Consider the following 25,026-nt stretch of genomic DNA (forward strand, 5'->3'; position numbering starts at 1 on the left):
CAGCCAGAAATCCTGCATTGCTTAAAGCCTGATGAAATTATGGCTTTGGCCTCTAGAACAAAATTCCAGCAATTTCTTCTACCAATTTCCATTAAATACTTTTTTTTAAAAAAGAAAAGAAAAGAATTCCTTTTGGAAAACTGGCTTGTGGTTGTTTCATTTTTGAGATTCACTTGCTTTCATGTGCTTAAAGGGGGGGTGAAACACTCAGTTTCAGTCAGTGTCATGTCAATCTTGAGTACCTATAGAGTAGCATTGCATCCTGCATATCTCCGAAAAGTTTTTATTTTTTTAATAATTATATAAGACAGATGCGCTGTTCCGAGTCTTTCCGAAAAAAGCCGAGCGGGTGGGGGCGTGTCGTGTGAGCGGAGCTAAATAATGACGTGTGCAGCAGCGCGCTGTGTGTTGAGTCGAGCGTCATCCCTAACAGCGGAAAAAAACTTTATTGAAAATAAAAATATGGCTTTTAATCAGATACAGCCATACATCTATGATCCGGAATCAGACCCAGAGGCTGCAGTTGAACAGGAGCAGCAGCAAAAACGACTAGAGCAGGACGTCTGTATGTGGTAAGTTACAAGTTATACACTAACTATATAATATGCTTAGCGGCTTGTGTTATTTACATATTTATACTTGAATTATATCGTCGTATTTTTGTCTTTGAAGGTGTACATGTGGGAAGTGCAGTTGTGCACGTGTGTGTGTGTGTTTACGCGTGGTTTGTGTAGACAGTAACTTAAGCGGACTAAAAGCAGTCTCACTCACCCTTCTAACGTTGGGACTGCTCCATCCTTCAGCATTAGGCGATTGGGAAAATTCGGCGTCGAGCTGGGCCTTGTTTATCTTAGTCGGCACCGAAATGCAGCGAACAGATATAAACATTCGCGCAACTCAGTTGCTGATCCGGAAAAGCAAATTACATCCACTGTTGCCTTAACGCGGGGTTTTTGGCGAATCTGTGCAGGACTGTCTTGGTCTGGCAACCAAAAACCCACTTTTTTGGTGACATTGTTATGTGCTATGTGTAATTGTCACCTGTCCAGCATCCTACAAGCCCCGCTTTGATGGGCGTAGGCTGTTGCTTTCGCTCTCTCCCTCGCTCTCTCTCACGCGCTTCCGGTAGAATTGTCCGTAAGGCCCATACAAGGAAATTCCGCCCCCACTAACGTCAATGGGGACGCATGATCTCAAAAAACTTGCCGAAACTTATGACTAACCGGAAGTAGTATTTTTGACAAAGAAATACTCCCATCAAACGTCCACCTTAACTTTTGAAACTTTGTCTATGTTTAGTATGGGATTCCAAGTCTTTAACAGTGTAAAAAGATCAGTATGCATGAAACAGCATTTCACCCCCCCTTTAATGCTGATTTGTTATGATCAAAGTAGGACAAGTTAAAATGGGAGAAAAGTCACATCAGAAAAGTTACTCAAACCAGATCTGTGTTAAAACATGGTCATCTCAACATCAATTCCACATGCCCCATCCTGCCTTCTCCTCAGTGTAACAACAAAACGACAAACTTTCATACATATAAAAGACCATTTAATGAACACCGTTATTGTTCCGTGATATACACTCTAGGCCGGATTATATCTCTTTACAACCATGATCAGACTTGCAGTCCAGGTTCCATGATGCAGCTGGGAAACATCAACTGACAAATACTGAACATAATGTTTTTTTTTTTTAAACTGATATTATTTTCATTTAGAACCACAGCATTACATACAATACAATATGGCACTGGGTTTTGTTAGTCCATCATGTTAATATAATGTTTTTTTTTTAAACTGATTTTGGTTTATTCTTTAGGGAGACTAAAATGAGTCAAACCTGAGTCTGGATGTAATTAATATAATAGCTTGTCTTCAACACTTTGTGACTTTCCTTGCCATCTACTGCCTGCATAGGCAGTTGGTTTTTAAGGGAGTATCCTAACCCGTTATGAAACCGCACTTTTCAGTAACTGATTTTTGCAACTCTTTGTATCATACCTCTATGAGTCATGCAAGCAGCATATCTTGCCAACTAGTGCTATAGTCTAATTTGCATAAAAATACCTAGGACACATATGTAAAGAAAAAAAAGTCAGCTTTTGCAACATTTTTCAGTACTCATCGAAATGCCTTTTTGGGATTGCTTTCTCTGCAAAAGATACATGCAATAACAAAAATGTTTCAGCTTGAAACAGTCTATGATGTATTAAAATGCCACTCAACAGATTTTTTTTAACAAAGCTAATGTGTGTGCACTAACAAAAGAATGTTACCTGATATTCAGTAGAAAGAATTTATGAAATGTAACAAAGCAACTTTCAATCTAACTGCATGTGCCAGACTAGCCATGCAAAATTAATGATAATCTTCCTTGAAAATAAATTAAAAGATTCTTATTTCATGCTACAACTATACAGGGTCATGATTAACATAAGAAATGAGATCGGTTTCAAAACATAGAAGGTATGCATGCGTCTGAGCAAATAGCTTTCTGCATCACCCAAATAAAAACAAACAAGATACGCCATTATATCTACTACTCATCACCTCTCTAAATCTAAGAGGAAAATAAAATAAACAGCCGAGTTAGAGCTGCCCTTCATGATCCGAGTCAAAATGTATGAAATTTACAAAAAATTTAAAATACATTTTGAGATATTCCTGTTAACACATGTTGTACATTTATTCAACACATGTTGTGCATTAATACATGATAACACGTTGTACATTTTTAGTTGTGGGACAAATACTGGGTTTGACAAGTTTATTACCGTATGTACGGAGGCTGCTAACTTCTCCACAAATGGACCAAGATTCTCTGCAGCCTTCAGTCCATCCTGGAAAAAACTGAGAACACACAATAGCAGTGTTTAGCCATCTCAAATGCCAATGACATCAATACACACACCCACCAAGCCACAGCAATTCAATTCTTACAGAGTACTGTTGAGTGAGGAGCAGGATTGAATCTTCACAGTACAGTTATTCATATTAATCTGTCATTCATATACTGAACCCAGTGACACAAGGGGCCTTAAGACATGGTTAGCAGTAGTGATGAAAGCCTAGTTCTGTACTAAGGCCAATTTAGGTTAAATTTGCATTTGAAATAGAAGCTGGTGCTTTTGGAGGATGTGAACTGTTTTCAGACGTACTTTAGTTGGGCTTGAAAGTACTTGATCAGGCTCTGCAGTAGATCTGGACCCTGACGAACTTTCAGCTCCTGAATCTTCAGTAAATACTGAAAAACAGAGAACGAGAGAGAGAAAAAGAGTCAGTAATTCATCAGTGGTCAAAGGTCAGTCCCACTCTTGTGTCCCAATGTTGTGAGCACAAACTCAGCACAAAGCAAAAGTAGATGAATACAGGACAAACATTTTTGCATCATTTTGCAGTTATTTGCCAAACATCATTGCCAGTCTGCAGACTTAAGGTGATGATACATGGGGCAACTTTTGTGGGCAATGTTGCTTGGGCACTTTTCCATTGAGAATGGGCAACACATTTCTAAATGGATACTTTACGTCGGTCGTGAGCCCCATGTCTCACCTGGATGCCCACTGCCCAGCAACATTGCTCAAAAAGTTGCCGTGTGTATCATCACCTTTAGAGTTGACAGATTTAACAAAAAATTATGTAGTTTGTGATTCATTTTTTAGCTTCAGGCTATGATTTAATTCAGTCAGAGAATTACAAGCATGTTTTATATTTTGAGCTGATTTTAGAACACAAATTGCAGAGGTGGAAAGGGCAAAAACATGCACGTTTACTATTTTCTAATCTATCCATTCAAATGAATAGTGTAATGATGTAATCATACACTCAAATGTGTGATGATGCACACATATCACATGAATGATGAAAATGTACTCTATGCATATAGAGTTAATGACGGTCACATTTTGGAAGAAATAACGCATGTCTCCACTATAAAAAGAGAACAAAGTGGAGACATCTGGAGCTCTGCGGCTGGGAAAGGGAGTGCTGCAGGACACTGAAAATCCCCCTCTCTTTCATTATTCCTCCACTTCACTCCTTTCCTTATTCTTTCTATTACCACAGCTGGGTTCAAACGGCATAGCCCAAATTTTCCCAGTCCCGCTAACTGCCACGCACACAGTATATGGAACTAGGACATGTCGCCACCGAGACATATGGAGTGAGGTCATCAATGACCACACACACATTAACACAATGTGGCCTTAAACAGTACTGCCTCTCAAAAAAACACCCCAAAGCTTCTTGGTTTTAGGTGACTTCAAACACCGCCACACACTTACTAAATTTATAAAGAGTGTGTTTAACACAACAGAGAGGTTAACAAGCTGAGGTAACCCAGGAATGACCTGCTTAGGCACACTCTTACAGCTGTCCTAACCGCACTTATTCTCCCCGAGATGCTCACACAATGTGGTCTTGGTCAGGTTCCTTTTGCACACGTTTCATAGTCTGTTAACCAACCGCCCTCGTACAGCCTCATATACCTCACACATCTGCAGCTGGAAGTTCCTTCTTTCTCTTTCCATGTCCTCCGTGATGTCTGTTGATTCCAGCCGGATCAGCCCATGCTGTTTCTGTTTCTCCCTCTTTTCTCTCTCCAGCTTCCCGCTGAAAAGCCAAAACGAATAAGGAAAAACAGAAAAAAATAGCAGGTGGACTTTTCTTTCAGACAAACCAAGTGGTGGTCTTGTACTAAATGTTATAGGAACCAGGAGAAAAACCTGACTCTGAAACTCACATTTTAGCATCATAATCCTTCCAGCTTTTCTCCATCTGTTTTTTCAGCTCCTGAAAGAGAAAAAAGATAAATTAAAAAACATTGTTTTTCTAACTTCTGGCAAAAAAATATCCCCCAAGTATAGCAATTTTAACCCTCATACACCTACCACACATTAACACCCAGTGCTTTGGATATGCAATCACACATGAAAACATTTATTTTTTGTCACCCTAAAAGCTTTATGCAATAGAAAAGGCCACCTCGTTTGGGAAAACTTACATTGTGAAAGCAATAATATGAGGGTGTGTATCAAAAGTTGATCTCAAAGCCCTGCGGTACATCTCCACTCATCTTACAGGTTAAACGCATAAAGAAAGGTGTGGTGCAGAAATTGTATCTGACATTAGAAAACACAATACCCCAAACAAGCTAGGGTAGTTACAACACTTCATCCAATTAACAAACCAACACATTATTGTGGACTCTTCATGGGGATGAATATCTTCCTGACCTTCACCAGCTCTTTAATTGATTTCAATTATACTAAATGAAGATATAAGGTGACGTTTCTGACACATTTAGTCTAGTAGGACAACGCTGTGTGACGCAGGGTTCTGTTTCACTCACCAGCCTGCTGTCTCTCAGCTCTGTCTTCAACAAGTTCTCCAGAGGGAAAGAAATTATGTTGTTCAAGTTTTGCACCTACACAACCAACAGACACACCACATTAAATCAGTCACACACTTTCAGAAGTAATGGAACAGAGACAGAAACCAAAAAGAAACATACAAAAACTTTTGGAATTCGATCAGTTCAAATTTTAATGTAAACTTTGACTCCCTTTTCAAAGTGTGCTCACATTTTTACCTGGCAAGACATAATCCTCCCTTATAAAGTCCAGTCCAGGGAGGTACAAATGCTCGCAAAACCAAAAAAATGCACAAGTTAAAACTGTTTGGGATTTCTCCTTGGCCAAGCACATTAAAGTGCTGAGCAAGTATAAATCTTCCTTAGGAAAGAATGTGTGAGAAAAACCCACACCAGGACGAGAGAAGAATCAGACCGATTCATTTCAAACCAAGGACAAACTTTTTGGAAATATGAAACCCTTTTGCACATGTCGTTTCAAAGATCAATGATGGGACAATAGTAGATTTCCAAATAGACATAGACGGACCTTGTAATTTGTATTAATTTGTAAAATGCTCATAATCAGAATCCAGTTACTTTTTTTATGGATTACAATTGTATATATTCATAATAAGCCTAAAATGACTTACTACTACTAACTACAGTTTTCATCATGCAGTGTTTCCCACACATAGGCTAACTTGTGGCGGTCCGCCACAGAATCAACACCGACCGCCACATATTGCATTTCGTCATTCATTTTTTACGCGATTTAAAAGACGCACACACATTCGTTTAGCTGCATTTCCTTAGCTCCGCCTCTCTCTCACTCACACGCATCCGCGCGCACACGGTGCATTGCATTCGACAGTAAGTCTCAGGGTTGCCAACTCTCACACACATTTGTCTCGAGACACACACATTCAGGCCAAAGAAAATCCTAATTGTTTTTGACAAAATCTAACCTTTACATAAAAAAACAAAAAACGTTTTAATACGAAATTTAAACAACAAATAGCATTTTGGCGCATTTAGTGTGCCAATTACATCAACCGCATTTACAATATAATTTTTAAATGGAGAGAGATGGAGAAGAACTACTGTAATGTTATGCTCTTCTTGTATTTAGCCCTGAGGTATTCCTTACTTTCACAGTCAATTGTGACCGTACACCTTAACTATTGTTTAAATAAATAAATGTTATTAAATAAACTATATTTTAGTTTAGTAATATTTATTGAATATTTTGAAGAGATCTCTTGGTACAAAATAGTATTTATGCAATAATTATGGTCAATTAATGACCACTTACAATATTTTTCTTCTAAAATGTATATTACTTATATTACAATCAGTGTAGTAATTAAGGTTAAAATAGAGAATTCCAATGCAAAGAGGCCAATTAGACTCATTTTGTGGCCGGAAAAATCATATTTTTCATTTGTAATGCCATTACCCACAAAGTATTGCAGATCACAACTGCATACTTATTTGTAGGTTTTACATTTGAATACATTAGACATGGTCAAATACTAAATTTCTTGAAATGTGAAATTTTATGGATATTTTATATATATATAAATCTTCATAAATATGAAAAATGGGCTTGACTCTGAGGGAAAGTTATGGCCCCCACACAAGGGTGCTAAATCAAATGGAGTTTATTTTCTTAGCAGATTTTCTGGTGTATTTTTTAAGCTGAGGTTCCTGTCTCTGGTGATCGTTTGATTGACAGCTCAGTGGTCAGACGCTGTCCACTCATGCTCTCAGGTCTGGTATAAATTACCATCACCATGGAAACTATCAGTGGGAGGGTTCCGGGCTCTGTGGTTTGAGGGGCCCTTGCCTGCAGCTGTTGAACCCCAGCTGACACACACACACGCGCATAAACACACACACAAAAAACTACCTCTCCCAGTCCCCTGTGTACTTTGTACAGCTGGAAGTCTGCTGTTTCTTATTCAGGAATATATCGAGATGACAGGCCGCACAGACACACACAAGGTGCTTTGTGAAGAATAATATTGGCAAGTCAGACAGTACTTGAATATTTTCCTCTCAAGGTATAAGGTAGAAATTATTCATGTTGGCATTGAATTACACAGGTAATTAACATCTACGCATCACTGAACTTTATGCTGGACCCGGAAGATGTTTCTTAAAGGGGGGGTGAAACACTCAGTTTCAGTCAATCTTGAGTACCTATAGAGTAGTATTGCATCCTTCATATCTCCGAAAAGTCTTTAGTTTTATTATATTTATAAAAGAAATATAGGCTGTACCGAGTCTTTCCTGGAAAAAATAAAGAGGCGTATCGTGTGGGCGGAGCTGAAGAATGACGAGCACACCCAAAGCGGTGACGTCCTCAAGCGTGGAGAAACCCATGGCTATAGATCAGATTCAGCTAATACAGATATGATCCAGAATCAGATTCGGAGGCTGAAATAAATTAAACAGGAGAAACAGCAACAGCAGGACGTCCGTCTCTGTGGTATTTACTGTATTTAGTGGCCCTCAACATTAGTGTGTGTTTACTCGCAGTTTTGGAGGACATGATTCGGTTTATGGACTATTGTATGCGACTAAACCTTAGCAGTAGCAAGCAAAACGGTTTTGCACGTCAGACTAGTGTAACGTTATACAGAGAACAACAATGGAGTAACCGTTAGCGCATTTGAATGACGAAGCACGCGATCGTGTCGTTTACTGATGTTTACTCACGCGACGATAGCCGACAACATAGACATTTGAAGCAGTTTTAGTCACCGGCTGTGAGTAAAATTGTGAGAAACCGGAAGGAGTATTTTTAACACAGAAATACTCCATCAAACGTCCAACATTAGTTTTTGAAACTTTGTCTATGTTTAGGATGGGAATCCAAATCTTTAACAGTATAAAAAGCTCAGTATGCATGAAACAGCATTTCACCCCCCCCTTTAACTAAATTTGTGGTCAACCAATATTGATATTTAGAGAGCAGGATGGGTGATGTCTAGGTGTGGGAATGAGTTTGCACCTCACGATCCGATCTGATTCTGTCACTGAGAATCTCAGTCAGTTTTAAATCAGTTCTTGATCTACATATTTTCCTTATTAATGAATGAATTTATCGGCTTTAAATATAAAATGTATCTGTGCATTTTTATTAAATATCTTATATAATGAAGTACTTTTTAAAACAATTACAAATTTAAAAAAAATGCATGTCAAGAATTATTAATTACCTACAGTAAATATTGCTTTAAAACTTACAAGCAAATAAAAAGCCAAGTAATCTTAATTTACATAGTGCTTTTTACAATACAGATTGTTTTTAAAGCAGCTTTACAGTGATAGTAGGAAATTAATGCAACAAAAAATAATAAAGGGGAACAAATAAACATTACAAAGCAATAAAATAAAAGTGCTTTTAGTACCTGAGAGTGTTTTAAGTGTCTGGAGTGACATCATAAGCTGCATTCATGATAAGAGAGAATCATAAAGCGTCAGATAATAAAAAAATGTCCCACCCCTAGTGATGTTATGTTGTGATTATATTATATTATATTATATTATATTATATTATATTATATTATATTATATTATATTATATTATATTATATTATATTATATTATATATCCAACCAGTTGTTGGGTTGGATTTTGGACTGACACAATAGGAACTAAAATAGTTTTTGGTCAAGCGGATGTGGTAATTGGTTGATGATTTAAAAATAGCCAAATAAATCAGTCAAATCACTACTTGATTTAAAAAAAATGATAAATATATATGCCTATGCAATGAATGCATATATATATATATATATATATATATATATATATATATATATATATATATATTATAAACAAAAATTCTACCCCAAGACCATTTGGACAAACAATATTTTAAAGTGGATCCACGTATTTAGTCACTCATGTATATACTCTCGAGACTAGCAATACATTGTATTATATTAGATGTGTCTTTTTTATTATTATTATGCAATCTCCACACAACCCTCTCCCACCCACTCAAACAAACACACTTTTTAAAACAAAGTTACGCCGCTAAGTATATCTGTTCTCTCTGCTGTACTGAACAGGCATTTATGTCTTTATTTGAAAGATTACAAAAAAAAACATTATTTTGTCTTTTATTGTGTTTTTGTAGTTTTAGCTCAAGATGGCATCCCGCTCACCAGGTTCTTGAAGAGTGCCGTGATCTCTCGCGTGAACACAGCCAGGTTCAGGAAGCCTGTGGAGACCTCGTTATTATCCTGCGTCAGGTGACTGTTCCCCAGATTCTCCAGGACCTCTATGTACTGCTCCTTATTCTCCACATGATCTGGGAACAAAATATCACACAATCAACATCAAGACAATCCTGTCACTGACCTTTCTACAGATAAAAGGATACATTAGTCAATACAAAACTAAGTTTACAGCCAACTTCTCCTCCATAATCTGACATGTGAAACAGGATATTTAATAAAAAACAAATGTAGGGTGAGACTTGATTTTATCCATCAGGAATTGACTAAATTGGAAAAGTCTCTATAGCTTTGTACGACATCATGTATTGTCAGAATATGTACTGACCATTAATGAAGTGTGTACACAATCATTGAAAAGTTTAACGTAGGTAAGAATTTTTTTATGTTTTTGAAAGTTTCTAATCCTCAGCAAGGCTGTATTTTTGATTAAAAAAATATGGTAAAAACAGTAACATTGTGAAATATTATACTTTAAAAGTATGTCATTTTTGTTACTGTCACTTTTGATCAATTTAATGCAAGCACAAACATTAAATTTGATCCTACAACTCTTTTCTACAAACATTTTTAGTTGTGCATTTTTCCATGTACTGAAGCCGTGTGACCTCACCACATGATCAAATGAAAAGAGGAAAACAGAATTTTGAGATACAGAGCAGTGAAAATGATACCAGCTGAAGCACAGTGAGCTCTTGGCAAGTATACTAAAAACACCACAGGCTCTACAGATCAAGGAGCGCTCAGCTCTACTGCTATAAAATAAACAGGTACACTTAGATAAGAGTCAAAACAAAGCCAAACCATCTTCACTTATAATGATCACAAGTATTTGTGGGAACACGCTGGGCTTTCCAAGGAAACATACCTGAAATTAGCATAATATGTACGATTTTTTAGATTTAAAAATACCCAAAAACCACTAGAACAATGTTATAGATTTTGTTGACCTGTGTACTTGCATTATACCAAACATTAAATCCAGAGAAATCAGCAATTTTGAACGGTGACCATTTTTACAGACCATGTCCTTGCATCATTTGTCAGTGATGTCATATCTGCGCTACCTTTGATCTCCAAAGAAACCATGAAACACCAAAAATGCTTTAATATAGTATGTATTTTATTAGATATGCAAGCAACTGTTTGGATACAAATGTATTACCAGAAAACAAATCTTTGTTATACAGCAGAACACGGTTAGTCTGATTCGAGTGAATCGCTTGTTTTCTTGATTCACAGCAAGTTTTTTACCATGCCCCAGAGGCATGGTAGAATTTGTCAAGTGGCTAACATAGCATAATCAGAGAGAGCTTTCTCCATCATAAAAAAGATTATAGCAACATATGATACTGCATCTTGACCATTAATAAAGTGTGTACACGATCAAACACTTAAATTACACTCATTGAAGTTTTTTTTATAACAATAACGTTATAATATTAACTTTACAATTACATAATCATATTATAATGAATAGCCTATGTAATGTGGTGCATATAATTAGCTAAATGCTCCTCTCCAGACTTAATTTTTCTAGCAGACTAACGAGTTTATGGACACTGGATATGGTGGTAAGTGTGAGGTAAATGTGACGTTACGTGACATTGTTTACAAGCTGTTTTGACATCTTTCCACGGTTGAAACACTGATTGAGTGATTCCTTGTGACATGATACGGATTTCGGTAAGATTTACTTTTAACAAATTTCCAGATTCATTCATGTTTATTTTGCGCTGTAACTGGTATTAAGGTTAGAGAAGGTTAGTTCATGTGCGCTCCACGCTGCTGCTTCTCTTGAGCGAAACTGCACCAGTGATCTCACACCACAGTGCCAATATGCTAGACTGACAAGAAACTCAATGTTAACACCGTTAAATAAACTATAAAATATAGTTTATTTAATTTTGAAAGACAAAACAGTTGTCCTTCAAACTCCCTCTGCACACAATAGGATAGCGCTACAACCAACCAGAGCACCGAAGGTGAAACGGAGCTAGTTGACAGATTAAACTTTTGCCGTATCCGGTCGGCAAAACTCAGAACACATCTTCCCTTCTAAAAGAATGACTTCAGTGCCGTTCTTTGTTCTTTTCTCAAAGAAAAGCTTAACTCCAAGTCTTTCAGAGTCGCGGCCAAAACAGATTCAAAAGACTGACATTTGCCAGCTTCTTTGTTTACAAGTAGCACACAACTCTGCCGTCCATTGTTAAGCCCCGCCCACCGACTCTATACATGATGTATATCATCTTAAAAATATATCTAAATTACGGCACATGCTTTTAATGCAAAATGCTGAACAGTTAGTACATGCGTTCATGAGCTCAAGGCTAGATTATTGTAATGCTCTACTGGGTGGTTGCCCTGCTCGCTTAATAAACAAACTCCAGCAGCTAGAGTTCTTACTAGAACCAGGAAGTATGATCATATTAGTCCAGTTCTGTCAACATTGCACTGGCTCCCTATTAAACATCGCATACATTTTAAAATCTTGCTTATTACTTACAAAGCACTAAATAGTTTAGCTCCCCGGTACTTAAGCGAGCTCTTAATGCATTATACTCCATCACGTCTATTGCGGTCTCAAAACTCTGGCCAGTTGATCATACCTAGAATATCTAAATCAACTGCAGACGGTCGATCATTTTCCTATTTAGCTCCTAAACTATGGAATAGTCTTCCTAGCATTGTTCGGGAAGCAGACACACTCTGTCAGTTTAAATCTAGACTAAAAACACATCTCTTTACTATGGCATACACATAGAACATTTTTAACTTTCATTATTCAATTCAATTGACTGATTGTTAGGCTGCATTAACTAGGTCAGCCGGAACCGGGAACACTTCCCATAACACCTGATGTACTCGTTACATCATAAAAAGAGTGGCACCTACGCTAATGTTAGTCTCTCTGTTTATCCCGAGGTTTATCCCGGATCTGGGCCCTGTCCGGATCGGATGGTAGACCTGCCTGGACATGACCAGCTAATCCTGGAGTGTCTGCTGAGCCGTGTCAATTGGTGTCTCCTCTGAATTTGCCTCACTGGCACGACATGCTCAAAACCCGTCTTCGGCGCAATAATTCCGATCTTTCATGTATTCATACTCTTGTGTAATCGACGCCCCATCCCATCATTTATTTCCAAATAAATCTGTCTCTTCCGTGATACCCTGAAATTTTGAATATTCCAATCTAATATGATTTCTGACCTGTAAGGTTGCCAGAATAATAATCTTACACGGTGTGTTAATAGGCCAGAGGAGAACTGGCACCCCGACTGAGTCTGGTTTCTCCCAAGGTTTATTTTTCTCCATCACGCCCTGATGGAGTTTTGGTTCCTTGCCACTGTCGCCTTTGGCTTGGCTTGCTCAGTTGGGGACACTAAAAAATAGGATTAAAGTTATTCAACTTATTATACAAATAAAATGTATGAATTAGGTCTTATTTAATTCTATAAACTATAATACTGATCTGCCAACATTGTTGCTATATGATAAATTAAAATAAGCTGATAACATCACTGTTTTCTCCAGTACGACTGTACAGCCAAATCTAATTTTGTCGCAATATTATCCTGTTTGACACTGTGAAGCTGCTTTGACACAATCGTGATTGTAAAAGCGCTATATAAATAAAGTTGATTGATTGATTGATGTGATTGACCTGACCAGAGTTTGTTTTTTATAGCTCAGAAGTGTATTGAGAGTTGCTAGACTACACTCGCAGCAGACTAGATTTAGGCTAGATTTACATCTAGATTTCTAGGCTACCAATATGCCTATTCCAAAGGTGGTTATGTTTTTGAATTTTGTAATAAAATGGATGGATGGACTTTGTTTTATATCAATAGTAACAAAGCACAAAGATTATTGCAATTTATTGTATGGGAGGCTAGGGCTGGGTAAAAAATATTGATTTTCTCAATCACAAGAACCGATTAGTCATTCATCAACTGAACACAGAATGACTAATCGGTTCTTGGAATCGAGAAAATCAATATTTTTTACCCAGCCCTAGTATTTAGTATGATTGTTTTAACCATTTAAAACAGCACTGCATTACCCCACATATGCAAAAGAAAGAGAGGACACAACCCACTCTAGCATAAGCATAATAAAAGGTCTCTCATTAGCATTCCCTCCCATTCTCATGTCCTGCTTCATACCACCGTAACGTTAATAAAACTTTAAAACATTTGCTCAATCATGAACATGGTTTCTGGCCGAGTCCGGCGTATTCCTTTCCATCGGCTGTGGAGGTGAAGATTCAAGACTACAACTCCAATGATTCCACACTCATTCATGTCATCAAGCTAAGCCTTTGTCTTGAATAAGCGATCTCTAGCAGTGAAACTTACATACTTTGCCTTTAAATCCTACAGGAGAGGTTTGAGCCATGGCTTTGCAGTTAGATCACATGCTCCAGATACGCTGGTTCGATGCAAAAGTGGGAGATGCAGGTTCAATCAGGCCTGCATATTGATTTCTATATCAGAAAATCACACACTATAATAGTTTGGGAATGTAATATTTCCATAGTAAATACACTTGCATGATCTGGTTTTGGGATTGAATAAAAACATTGTTTTCCAAGACTAGACAGGACAAAAATAACCAAATACATTAATCAGCACTTCCAGAAAATGAAGAAATTCAAGGGGATTTTTTTCTGTAGTTAGTTGAATCAACCATCTAGCTGAAACTTCCTTTTCTGTAGACTTCAATCAACAATGTTTTCCCAGCGAGTCAGTCTGGCTCAAACAATACTGCACTTTACTCGCAGCCGCCAACACTCCTAACTCCTGACCTGGAAACTGGATCTGGTTTTATTCTCTTCAAACAGGCAACTGTGAGCACTTTCAGACACACATTTTTAATTTGTATTGTTAATTCATTTCTTGACATGTATAAGGCCCTGATCTATTCCAGAAACGGTATAGGTGAAGCCCAAATTAACCTTGAAGCATATCCTGTTCTAAGGTTTTTAAGAAAATTGACCCCTAGATCAACACTTTAAAGCGCCTGCCACATCTGTGTTAGTGTGAGAATGTTCTCAGCAACATTTAGTCCACATTCAACGGTCTTTGTTTTAAACTGTGACACTGTTAGGTTACAGACAGATGCACATATAGACTAAATATACAGCTCTCTAAATAACCTGTAGAGACTCCTTTCATTCATAAAAATCACTTTGTTTTGGGGATTTCTGGCCTGCTTTAGGTGAAAATACATAACTTAGAAAAGCAAACTAAATTAAGATACATTTTCACAACTGCAAGATTAACTTAAAATAAAATACAAATGGCTACAAATTACATTTATTTTTGGATACAAGATATATTATAAAAGCAAAACCTTTAACCCAACCTGAATTAAACATGACAACTTCACACAATAGCAATAAACTTAAAAACTTTTACACCATTAAACCTTTTTAAATAATCATGGTTAGTGCATCTCTGAAATACTAAACAAAAATATTGAACTGTTTTTTAAAATAGAAGTTAAAAAACTGAATTGAAACAATGATAGATTAAAAACTATTAAAACAAAACTAAATCAAAAAGATGAAATTACACTTTCATTACACTAATAAAATCGATGTTTTCCTTGATATATCAGCCCAAGCATCTCCACAGATTCTGGACTCAAACACTGGTTTCTTACCAGGATGAGTAGTAAAACGTGCCTGATGCTGCACAGAACTGATAAATGCACTAACTCTGAATCATTGATATGAAAACAGCATTTACAACTTCTCATACATAAACAACTTTATCTTGAGAGGGATGGGGTGAATCATCAGGTTCAGGTTAGGACTCACTCCAAAACTAGTAAGTTTAGCTTCACCACAAACACACAGGGGCAGGAAATTGAGGCCCCTCAATTGTAATGTTACCGGAATGAGACATCTGACTTCAGTTAAAAGAAAGAGAGAGAGCGCGAGCGAGAGAGATGTTGAGGGGGGAGATGATAAAACATGTGGGGTCCCCTTTGCTTTTAACTGAACTGTGACTCACAGAATTGAGAAATGGGGCATGCGCCCTCAGAAAAAAGAAGCAGACAGATCTGAGACATGCTTCCCAGAAACCATGATGATTCCAGTCAGGACTTTTGTAAGCACCAAACAACATTATAAATTGCTTACTGGCCAGGTTTGTGGAACAATTTCTCATTTAAGAGAGAAGGAGCAGATATAAAGACACAGATACCCCTTGTATTATTTTGATGTATGGTAAAGACACTGGTCTAAGGCTGTTAAACGATTAATTGTGATTAATAGCATCCAAAATAAAAGTTCGTGTTTACATAATTTTGTGTGTTCTGTGTATAATTATTATGTATATCTGATTACATGCATAAATGTATATACTTAAGAAAGTTGCATGAACATACTGTTTATATATATTTACTGTATGCATATACTATACATATGTTCTTAAATGTAAACATGCATGTGTGAGTATTTATATACACATAATAATTATACACAGCACACACACAATGTAAAAACATTTTTTTTTTTTTTTTTGGATGTGATTTACAAAACATGAGCCCTACAAGTCATGTGATATAGTTTCAGCATACATGCAGCCAAACTGCTTATAAAGTTTAACCAGTAGCCACATGCGTCATGCAGGATGGACAGAATAAGGCACTGAAACTGAATGTGTTTAACACAGTCTAGGGCCATTAGGAGACTATAGGAGAACTCCGAGGTTAAATAAAACTTGAAGCAAGTTTCAATGGATGTTATTTTCTACACTCTGACTGAGAGACTGAAAAAACAGGAAATGCACAATCAGCTTTTTTTAAGTAAGAGATTAGTGGTTGTGAAGTCAAACTTAAAGGATGCACGTTTGGGCCCCAATTTCTGCCATCTTTCATTTGTGACAGAGTCAGAGACTAAGAATGACTTCATCTGATTTTTTGTTCTTTCTTTTTTTTCTAGCTTTTAAACATACGTCAGCGTCTAATGTAAATTAATAACGCATGTTTATGCCATCATGAGCTGACGTTTATGTAACAGTCTGAGAGGCTTGAAAATTTTTCTCCCAAAAAAGAAAATTGTGTCATTACCTCATGTCGTTCCAAACCCGTAAGACTTGCGTTCAACTTCAGAACACGGAACATAATTTTGTTGATGAAATCTGAGATCTTTCGGTCCCTCCATTGATAGCTACGCAACTACCATTTTGATACTTTAAAAAGTTCACAAGGAGATCATAAAACTAATCCATATGAATTATCCTCAAATAAAGACCAGGGCCTTTATTTACCTGAACAGTAGAAGGGAACTGGCTTTTATTTGAAGCATGCTTTTATTATAACAGGCCTGTATTTTTTAATTCTATCTGTTTTAAAAATAATTGCTTTAAATAAACTGTTTTAAATTAATAGAGAATAAAAGCGATAGCCTTCCAGTGGACAGATATCATTGATTTTTTAAGAAACATGCAAACATATCACCATTTACAACAACAGCCAGAAAGGAGAAAAAGCAATTTCGGTCAGAATTACTGAAGCCTTATCAGTAACCACCATTGAGAGTGTTTGAAAATTGTAAAATGTTTATTCCACGCTTAATTTTTATATCCACTCTTAGAAGAAAAGGTTCTATCAGTGCTACGTATTTGAAACCATTAAAATGTTCTATATAGAAGTATAGTTGAGTATACTCCAAAGACCCTTTTATGCTAAAATGGTTCTATAATGACAAGAAAGAACCCTTTTGGAACTTAAAGGGGTTCTATATTAAACACTGCAAAAAAAATGCATTTCTTATCCAAAAAAAAATGCATTTTTTTATCTTAGCAAAAACTCTCTTAATTTTGAGTTATTTTTCCCCAAAATAAGACAATTACTTTTGCTTGTCTAGTAAATACTTCTTGTTTTAAGAATGTTTAGATGTTTGGCTTAGAAACAAGACAAAAATACTAAGTAAGAAAAGTGAACTTTTTAGGGGTTCCAACTACGTAGCGCCAATATAAAAGTATGATATGTCCGATAACACTAAACAGAGAGTTAATAAAAGTGCTGTATACCAAGAACTCAATTCGCTACTGACACACAGACTGATGTCAGACTGGCTGAGGATTCTGTGCACTTGCCGGCTGTCAGCGCTCGCGAGTATAAAGAAATGTGTTCTATTAATAGGCTTAATGCCCTTGAACAATCAAAATCAAATACACACGATTATGCCTAAATGTCCATCTTGGCGGTTATGTCTTGAGTGAATAAGTTTGGGACGCGTGACAGTATTGGTTTCCGACCATATATTACGGTAGTAGGTATTTAAAGTAAAAGCAACCTAATATAGCCTACTTCACCATCAAACAACAACTGGAAAAAACAAACAATAGCTTACTTAAACGTAAAGCACTGTTTATGTCTGTATCTTTGTGTTGTATTTATTTGTCCTGCTATCATTTGTTTATTAGTTCTTATTTTATTACTGACCGTTTACTTGATTAATTAATTATTTGAGAACTTATATGGGAGCAATTGCTTATTGCTGTAATTTACTTTTCCCAGTCATATTTCCCACCCTAAAGAATCACGTTATTAAAACAAGATTTGTGCATTTTGTTTTTTCTATGGTCGTGTATGACTTATTGTGCATCTAACATAGTACATAATATGGTAAATTGGGTATCCTAATTATTTAAAAAAAAAAAAAACATTGCAACATTTTTAGCAAATTTCTGGAAATTACCACCACTTTGCAAAAATCACAACAACAACAAAAAAATCGAAATCCTGGAGGGACTGATTAATTGGCTAAAAAAAGAGTGGGATCCCTGAAGCACATTCAGCTCTTAAAACTTTTGGAATCCTCAATTCCGTTGACAGAAACTAGGAGTTTTGGGCCTTTGCATACTGTTGTGGACAATAGGGGTCTTTGAGTCAAAAGGAAAAAGAATCACTGTATTATACAAAACAATTAAACAAACAAACAAAAGGAATGCCAAGAATATAAGAATGCACTTACTGAGTCCAGAGTTGTGGATGGCCTTCACAATTTTCTTCATCCTCTGTAGGGACATCTGGTCCTGCTCTAGAGACTGGCGTAAGACAACAAAGAGATGAGAATAGACATTAGTATAGAAATTCATTACTGACATCAACACATACTACACTCTTTAAATTAATCATTGACAAAAACACAAACACGTGTATCTTGTTGCGGGGCAACACTTGACTGATTTTACAAGACAAACATTGACCGATAGTTGTCAAGCAGTCATTCTATCACATGTCAGGCTGCTGTGATGTCAGAACAGGTGAGCTGTAAGACAGGTGAATCAATCCTTACAGAAGACAACAACATCCCTTAATGACTCAGAACAAAAACTTTTTACAGTCATGAATTAGTGCAAGAGACAGAAAGTGACACACCTCCGTGGGAATTTAGTCAGAGTTCAAATATCAGTGGATTGCTGAGATTTGCTCTATTATGATCACATAAGTTGTTTTACCTCTCTGGCCATAAAGTGTCTGCTCAGAATGTAAAAAAAAAAAAAAAAACTTGAATGTGTATATCATGTGCCTTTTTTACACCTGGGGCCTAGTGCACAAAACTAGGATAAGGGATTAATTTGGGATATCTTGGTAATCTTCAATGAATCAAAAAAATCATGAATTAAAATGCTTCAATCGTTTAAATTTGTATTTACAGCAGACTGTCACAATTACAAAGAACCCAAACTCACCATAATCTGTCGCTTAGTTCTAAAGATATTTCTATGAGTTGTAACACATATAACCCAACAGGTGCGCATAAGTAAAAAAGCTCCCTCCAAAGATTCTCTATTGGGTTTTGGTCAGGAGACTGGCTGGGCCACGCCAGAACCTTGATATGCTTCTTACAGAGCCACTCCTTGGTTATCCTGGCTGTGCGCTTCGGGTCATTGTCATGTTGGAAGACCCAGCCTCAACCCATCTTCAATGCTCTAACTGAGGGAAGGAGGTTGTTCCCCAAAATCTTGCAATACATGGCCCCGGTCATCCTCTCCTTAATACCCATGTGCAGAAAAACACCCCCAAAGCATTATGCTACCACCCCCATGCTTCACAGTAGGGATGGTGTTCTTGGGATTGTACTCATCATTCTTCTTCCTTCAAACACGTTTAGTGGAATTATAACCAAAAAGTTCTATTTTGGTCTCATCGGACCACATGACTTTCTCCCCTGACTCCTCTGGATCATCCAAATGGTCATTGGCAAACTTAAGACGGGCCTGCACATGTGCTGGTTTAAGCAGGGGAACCTTCCGTGCCATGAATTATTTCAAACCATTACGTCTTAGTGTATTACCAAGGATAATGGAAACAGTGGTCCCAGCTCTTTTTAGGTCATTGACCAGCTCCTCCCGTGTAGTTCTGGGCTGATTTCTCACCTTGCTTAGGATCATTGAGACCCCACAAGGTGAGATCTTGCATGGAGCCCCAGTCCGAGGGAGATTGACAATCATATTTAGCTTCTTTCATTTTCTAATGATTGCTCCAACAGTGGACCTTTTTTCACCAAGCTGCTTAGCAATTTCCTCGTAGCCCTTTTCAGCCTTGTGGAGGTGTACAAGTTTGTCTCTAGTGTCTTTGAACAGCTCTTTGGTCTTGGCCATGTTAGTAGTTGGATTCTTACTGATTGTATGGGGTGGACAGGTGTTTTTATGCAGCTAACAACCTCAAACAGGTGCATCTAATTTAGGATAATAAATGGAGTGGAGGTGGACATTTTAAAGGCAGACTAACCGGCCTTTAAGGGTCAGTATTCTAGCAGATAGACAGGTGTTCAAATACTTATTTGCAGCTGTATCATACAAAGAAATAGCTAAAAAATCATATATTGTGATTTCTGGATTTTTTTTTAGATTATGTCTCAGTGGACATGCACCTACGATAACTATATCATTGACCCCGCCATGATTTCCAAGTAGGAGAACTTGCAAAATAACAGGGTGTTCAAATACTTATTTTCCTCACTGTATATACAAAAAAAAAAAACTTTTTAATTTCTTAGCAGTTTCTCAGCATGAGAATGTCCAAATGTAATGTAATTTATATTTTCGAAAAATGTAAAGTTTTCTATTACGATACCTACGTTTTGCCTCTCCTTGTTAGTTTTGGAATTATGGGTTTTTACTTTTTTGTATGTCACTCAGAAAACAACAATTTTAAAAATGCTTTCTGAGTGTCAAGGGCTAAACAAAAAGCCTACCTTGGTTCCAAATGTTGTAACATTTGAATACTTTATCATATCAGAAATTAAGAAATGCTCCCCTAACTAATTTCATTCCAGAGTTATTGCATGTCAAATTAGAAATATCTAAAATAATAAAAAAATATTATATACATTTTTGGTCTTTTATCAGCTGCATCTCACCAGGATAATTATTTATTTATATTTTCTTAAAATTCAAAAAGTGTTCTCCTTGCTATAGTTTTGGAGTTATGCGTCTTTACGTGTGTCATTCAGACAAAATAACTCTAAAAATGCCTTCAGGGCTTAAGAGGTTAACCCTACGGATTAAGAATGGGATGTCATTAAAGTTCATGTGCATGTAAAGGCAGACATCCCAAAACTTTTGCCAATATAGCGTACGAGCTGAATTTTAAAGGAAGATGATTGTATGATGATTCATATCTGGCTATAACAGGTCATATAGCCTATAGCACGCTTTCACAAATATACATTTTGGGAGGAGAAAAATGTACACATGTGGTTTCAACAACCAGATGCATACATGTCCAGTTTCATTTGGAATGAGTCTCAAACAACCTCCTGAAGTGGTTTGAGTGATTTACACCTGGTCGTTTCACAATCAATCTGATCAGAAAAACATTTATGAAAGTGTAATCCCATGACCAGGTATAACCTAACAACGAAGGAGTTTTAAACCATCCTGAGTTTATGGCCTTACAACAGACTTACGTCTGCTGCTGTCTGTAAGAGATTGTTTAGTCTGATCAATGCTTAATAAATCACTGTCAAGACAAAACATTCTCTGGTTCTGTTATGTTTTATTTCTGTAATTTTTTGGGCAACATACCAGACATGGTCTTATGGGATGCAGTGCTGTGTAACGCATAATCTCACACACTACACACCAGATAAGTTAATGTTTTTAGACACAGACAGATGGCACACGTATGACTTCTTGTTTACATCAGTATCTGAATATTTCCTCAATTTACGGTCTTTTTTTCCCTTTTTTTTAAAAAAAGAAAAAAAAGGAAAAAGCTTGTTTGTGCATGTCCAAATATGTCTAGACATGCAGGTTCTCCCAAAGAAACATGTCCTGCTATATGCACTTTTACTTCCTTATGTGATTTTCCCCCCTGTTTACTCATGAATTAGTTTCATTTTCCAGTTTTTCCTGGTATGAGGAAAAACCTGAGCAGTGCTTCATCTTGGTTTTTTTTTTTTGTGCAAAACTTTTTAATTAAGTGTTCTTTTAAACAACACTGAAAAAACACTTTATCAAAAGACAGTTCCCATGTACACATTTCTAATGCCATCCAAAAAGAAGGTAGGTATAAATTGAGTACGTAGTAAACACATTTGAAAGTGTGAGTTGTGGTCATCTCAGGACAACAGTTTCATCACCATTAACATCAAAGACATCAAAAGTTATGTGTGGGTTTGGGGAGGATCTAAACGCCACACGAATGATGTCAAACGAACAGTAGAGGACTTGTTTTTACACATCGTTTCGACAGGACACAAAACTAAAACAATTAGGTGTGACCATCTGAACAAACTGATTTACTGGTTTCTTTAAGTTTGCAGTTACATATTTAGTGAAATGCTGTTTTTGATTAAATTTTTTGACTTGGTTTTGAGTTATTTATTTAGTATACATTTGTGTTCAGTGTAATTCTGTAACTCCAATCATGCTCCAAACTTATTTGTGCCAGATTAACAAAAGCTTGTAGTGTAGTGAACTAAGTTTTCAAAAGAGAAGCTTGATCATCATTTAGTTCACCACTAATTCTTATGAATAATAAGCCCCTTTCACACTGCGATTCCGGCAAATACACGGAAAATGCGACCCAGCATTTGTTCCCGGGCCGCTAGATTTGGTCCATTCACACTGCCAGCGAAATACCGTAATATGTGCGCTTTCACACACAACGCTTGACACGTGACATGTTCGAGTTCGAGTTGACACGTGACATCCTGATGTGACGTATAACGGCGAGCGATCTCAGCTTCAGCGCGGATAGTAAGGAGCTCCGTGGTCTCGACTTGTGTCCAGTTTGCGCACATTTCTGCTTGTTTAATTTTAGTTTCTTTTGTATACGAACACTCTCTGCGTTTAAAACACCGACAAGCTATTCTGGCACTGCAGGGTTGTATTACTGAAAAAACAAGCTCTAGGAGTCGCACGATAACTACGTAACGTTACACGTTGCGGCATTAGTTTCGGCTTTTGTTCACACAGCGCTCGTCCCGGGTCGAATACCGCAATATTACTAGGTCCCCGACCCGGGTCGAATTCGGTAATCAATCCCGGTAAGTGGTTGCTTTCACACAGAAGGCGACCCGGCAATGTTCCGGGAATATTGCGGGTCCGACGTGCAGTGTGAAAGGGGCTATGGAATTATGAACATCAATACAAAAATATTCCATGTCTGCATCAATGGACCAATAAATCTTAACATCATCATTAGAAGCCATTATGAGCTCCACAGAGGTAGTAGAATGGCAACATTAGGGCACTTTTTACAGTTCACAATGTCCTAGCCGTGGGCCGCTGTCCAGCAGAGTTTAGCTCCAACTTGCCTTAACACAATTGTCTGGATGTTTCCAGTATGCCTGGTTTGGGTGTGTTTAACTGAAGTTGGAGCTGAACTCTGCAGGACAGGAGCAAGATTGGACACACCTGCCCAAGCCAAACCTCTCAAGCACCGGTCACTTTAGTCTCAGTGCACTGATGACACTAGATATGTGATCGTGTTAGCAACTGAGGGAGTCATCTACACTACGCTCAAAGGGAGTGAGGACGTCCATAAATAAATGTATTAGTCACATCATATCTGCTGACTGGTGGTATCACTGTAGTGGGTGTGTACTTACTTACATTTGATGTAAAGTGTTGCTTGCACTTTATGGTGCCAAACAAACACACATGCATACAAACATAAAGACAAACAAAGCGTCATGTTTTAACTCAATAATTATTCTTAGAGATGCACCAATCGGCCGGCCTGTCGATTTTCCACATACTCGGCCGGTCAGTCTCGCATCCTACAGATTCCAAGCCGTCTGTTTGTTGCCAGCGGCACAGGCAATATTTCTTCTTACCTGAATCTGTTAGACCCAACTGAAAAACTTAAAGCTGCTATGTGTTTATTTCACATCTCTTTTTATGCCATTGCTTTTATTAGCACTGTTGTTTGTAATTTATTTTTTCTTATTTTAATACTTTCTACTTGTGTTTTTTATGAAACTAACATTTTGGTTTTTGCATGCTGTCAATTATAGTTGAAAGAAAATCGGAATCTGCAATAATTTATATCCGAAGGTCACTCTTACAAATAAATAAATAAATCGGCCACAAAAAAACCCCTGTAATCAGAAGTGTGTTGCAAACGTCTCTGTCCTTATGTGATCCAGTCGTTTCTGTCTATCTGTGGCCTCCTCCTCCAGATCAACCAACATGCTGCCAGCCTTAACCAGAGTTTCAGCAAATGGAAACATAAACATACTTTGTCCTCTAAACCCAAACAAGCCTTCAAACGCTGACCTTCATGAAAACACACTCAGTTACACACACACACACACACACACACACACACACACACACACAAACACACACATTGCATTAAACACCACTTTGAAGCTGTATTAAAGACTGTAACACACTCACAACTTGATATATTTACACAAGTAATCTGGATACACAAGGCATATCCGTGACATCAGGAACTGCGAGAACTGAATTTATAATCCTGGAGAAAAAAAAATACTACCACACATCTCTGACTCATTCAAGGAAAGATTCTTCTCTTATTGTGCTAATCATAAATAATATTTACAAAAACACCTGGCTAGTTTCATAACTACTTGTATTGCTTAAGTTGACTCCAAATGTTCATTTACCAAACTATAGTTTACTCCCTCCTGTCATTCCAAACTCGTTTGACACAATTGGTTTAATTTAAAAGGATGTCCAAGCTGCTTTTTTCCCCATGTGATCATGATTGTCCCTGGTCTCCATCTACTTTCACTGGATGAAAAAAGCAACTGCTAAATATCTCCTTTTGTGTTTCACATAAAGAAGGCCATACAAGATTTAAACAAGAGCAGTCAGACTGAAACGGATTTACAGAAATGGATTTCATATCACATATTTCATTTCATGTGATTTTTTGCCATTCACACTTGCTTAATCTGACTGAATTTCAATCGGA

At 37.1% G+C, this 25,026-nt stretch overlaps 1 protein-coding gene across 2 annotated transcripts in view; it reads right to left on the reverse strand.

Moving 5' to 3' along the window:
- Nucleotides 1-25,026, reverse strand: part of asap3 (ArfGAP with SH3 domain, ankyrin repeat and PH domain 3) — a 40,166-nt gene that overhangs the window by 12,378 nt on the left and 2,762 nt on the right. For both annotated transcript variants that reach the window (XM_067455152.1, XM_067455151.1), the window contains exons 2-8: nucleotides 18,599-18,671; nucleotides 9,535-9,680; nucleotides 5,354-5,428; nucleotides 4,745-4,794; nucleotides 4,491-4,614; nucleotides 3,162-3,247; nucleotides 2,778-2,853 (exon numbers count right to left, since the gene is read on the reverse strand). In XM_067455152.1, the coding sequence (XP_067311253.1) occupies nucleotides 2,778-2,853; nucleotides 3,162-3,247; nucleotides 4,491-4,614; nucleotides 4,745-4,794; nucleotides 5,354-5,428; nucleotides 9,535-9,680; nucleotides 18,599-18,671 (630 nt within the window). The remainder of the gene's footprint in view (nucleotides 1-2,777; nucleotides 2,854-3,161; nucleotides 3,248-4,490; nucleotides 4,615-4,744; nucleotides 4,795-5,353; nucleotides 5,429-9,534; nucleotides 9,681-18,598; nucleotides 18,672-25,026) is intronic.

This window comes from Pseudorasbora parva, chromosome 10, assembly GCF_024679245.1.
Source record: "Pseudorasbora parva isolate DD20220531a chromosome 10, ASM2467924v1, whole genome shotgun sequence".
NCBI classification, from domain to species: Eukaryota; Metazoa; Chordata; class Actinopteri; order Cypriniformes; family Gobionidae; genus Pseudorasbora; species Pseudorasbora parva.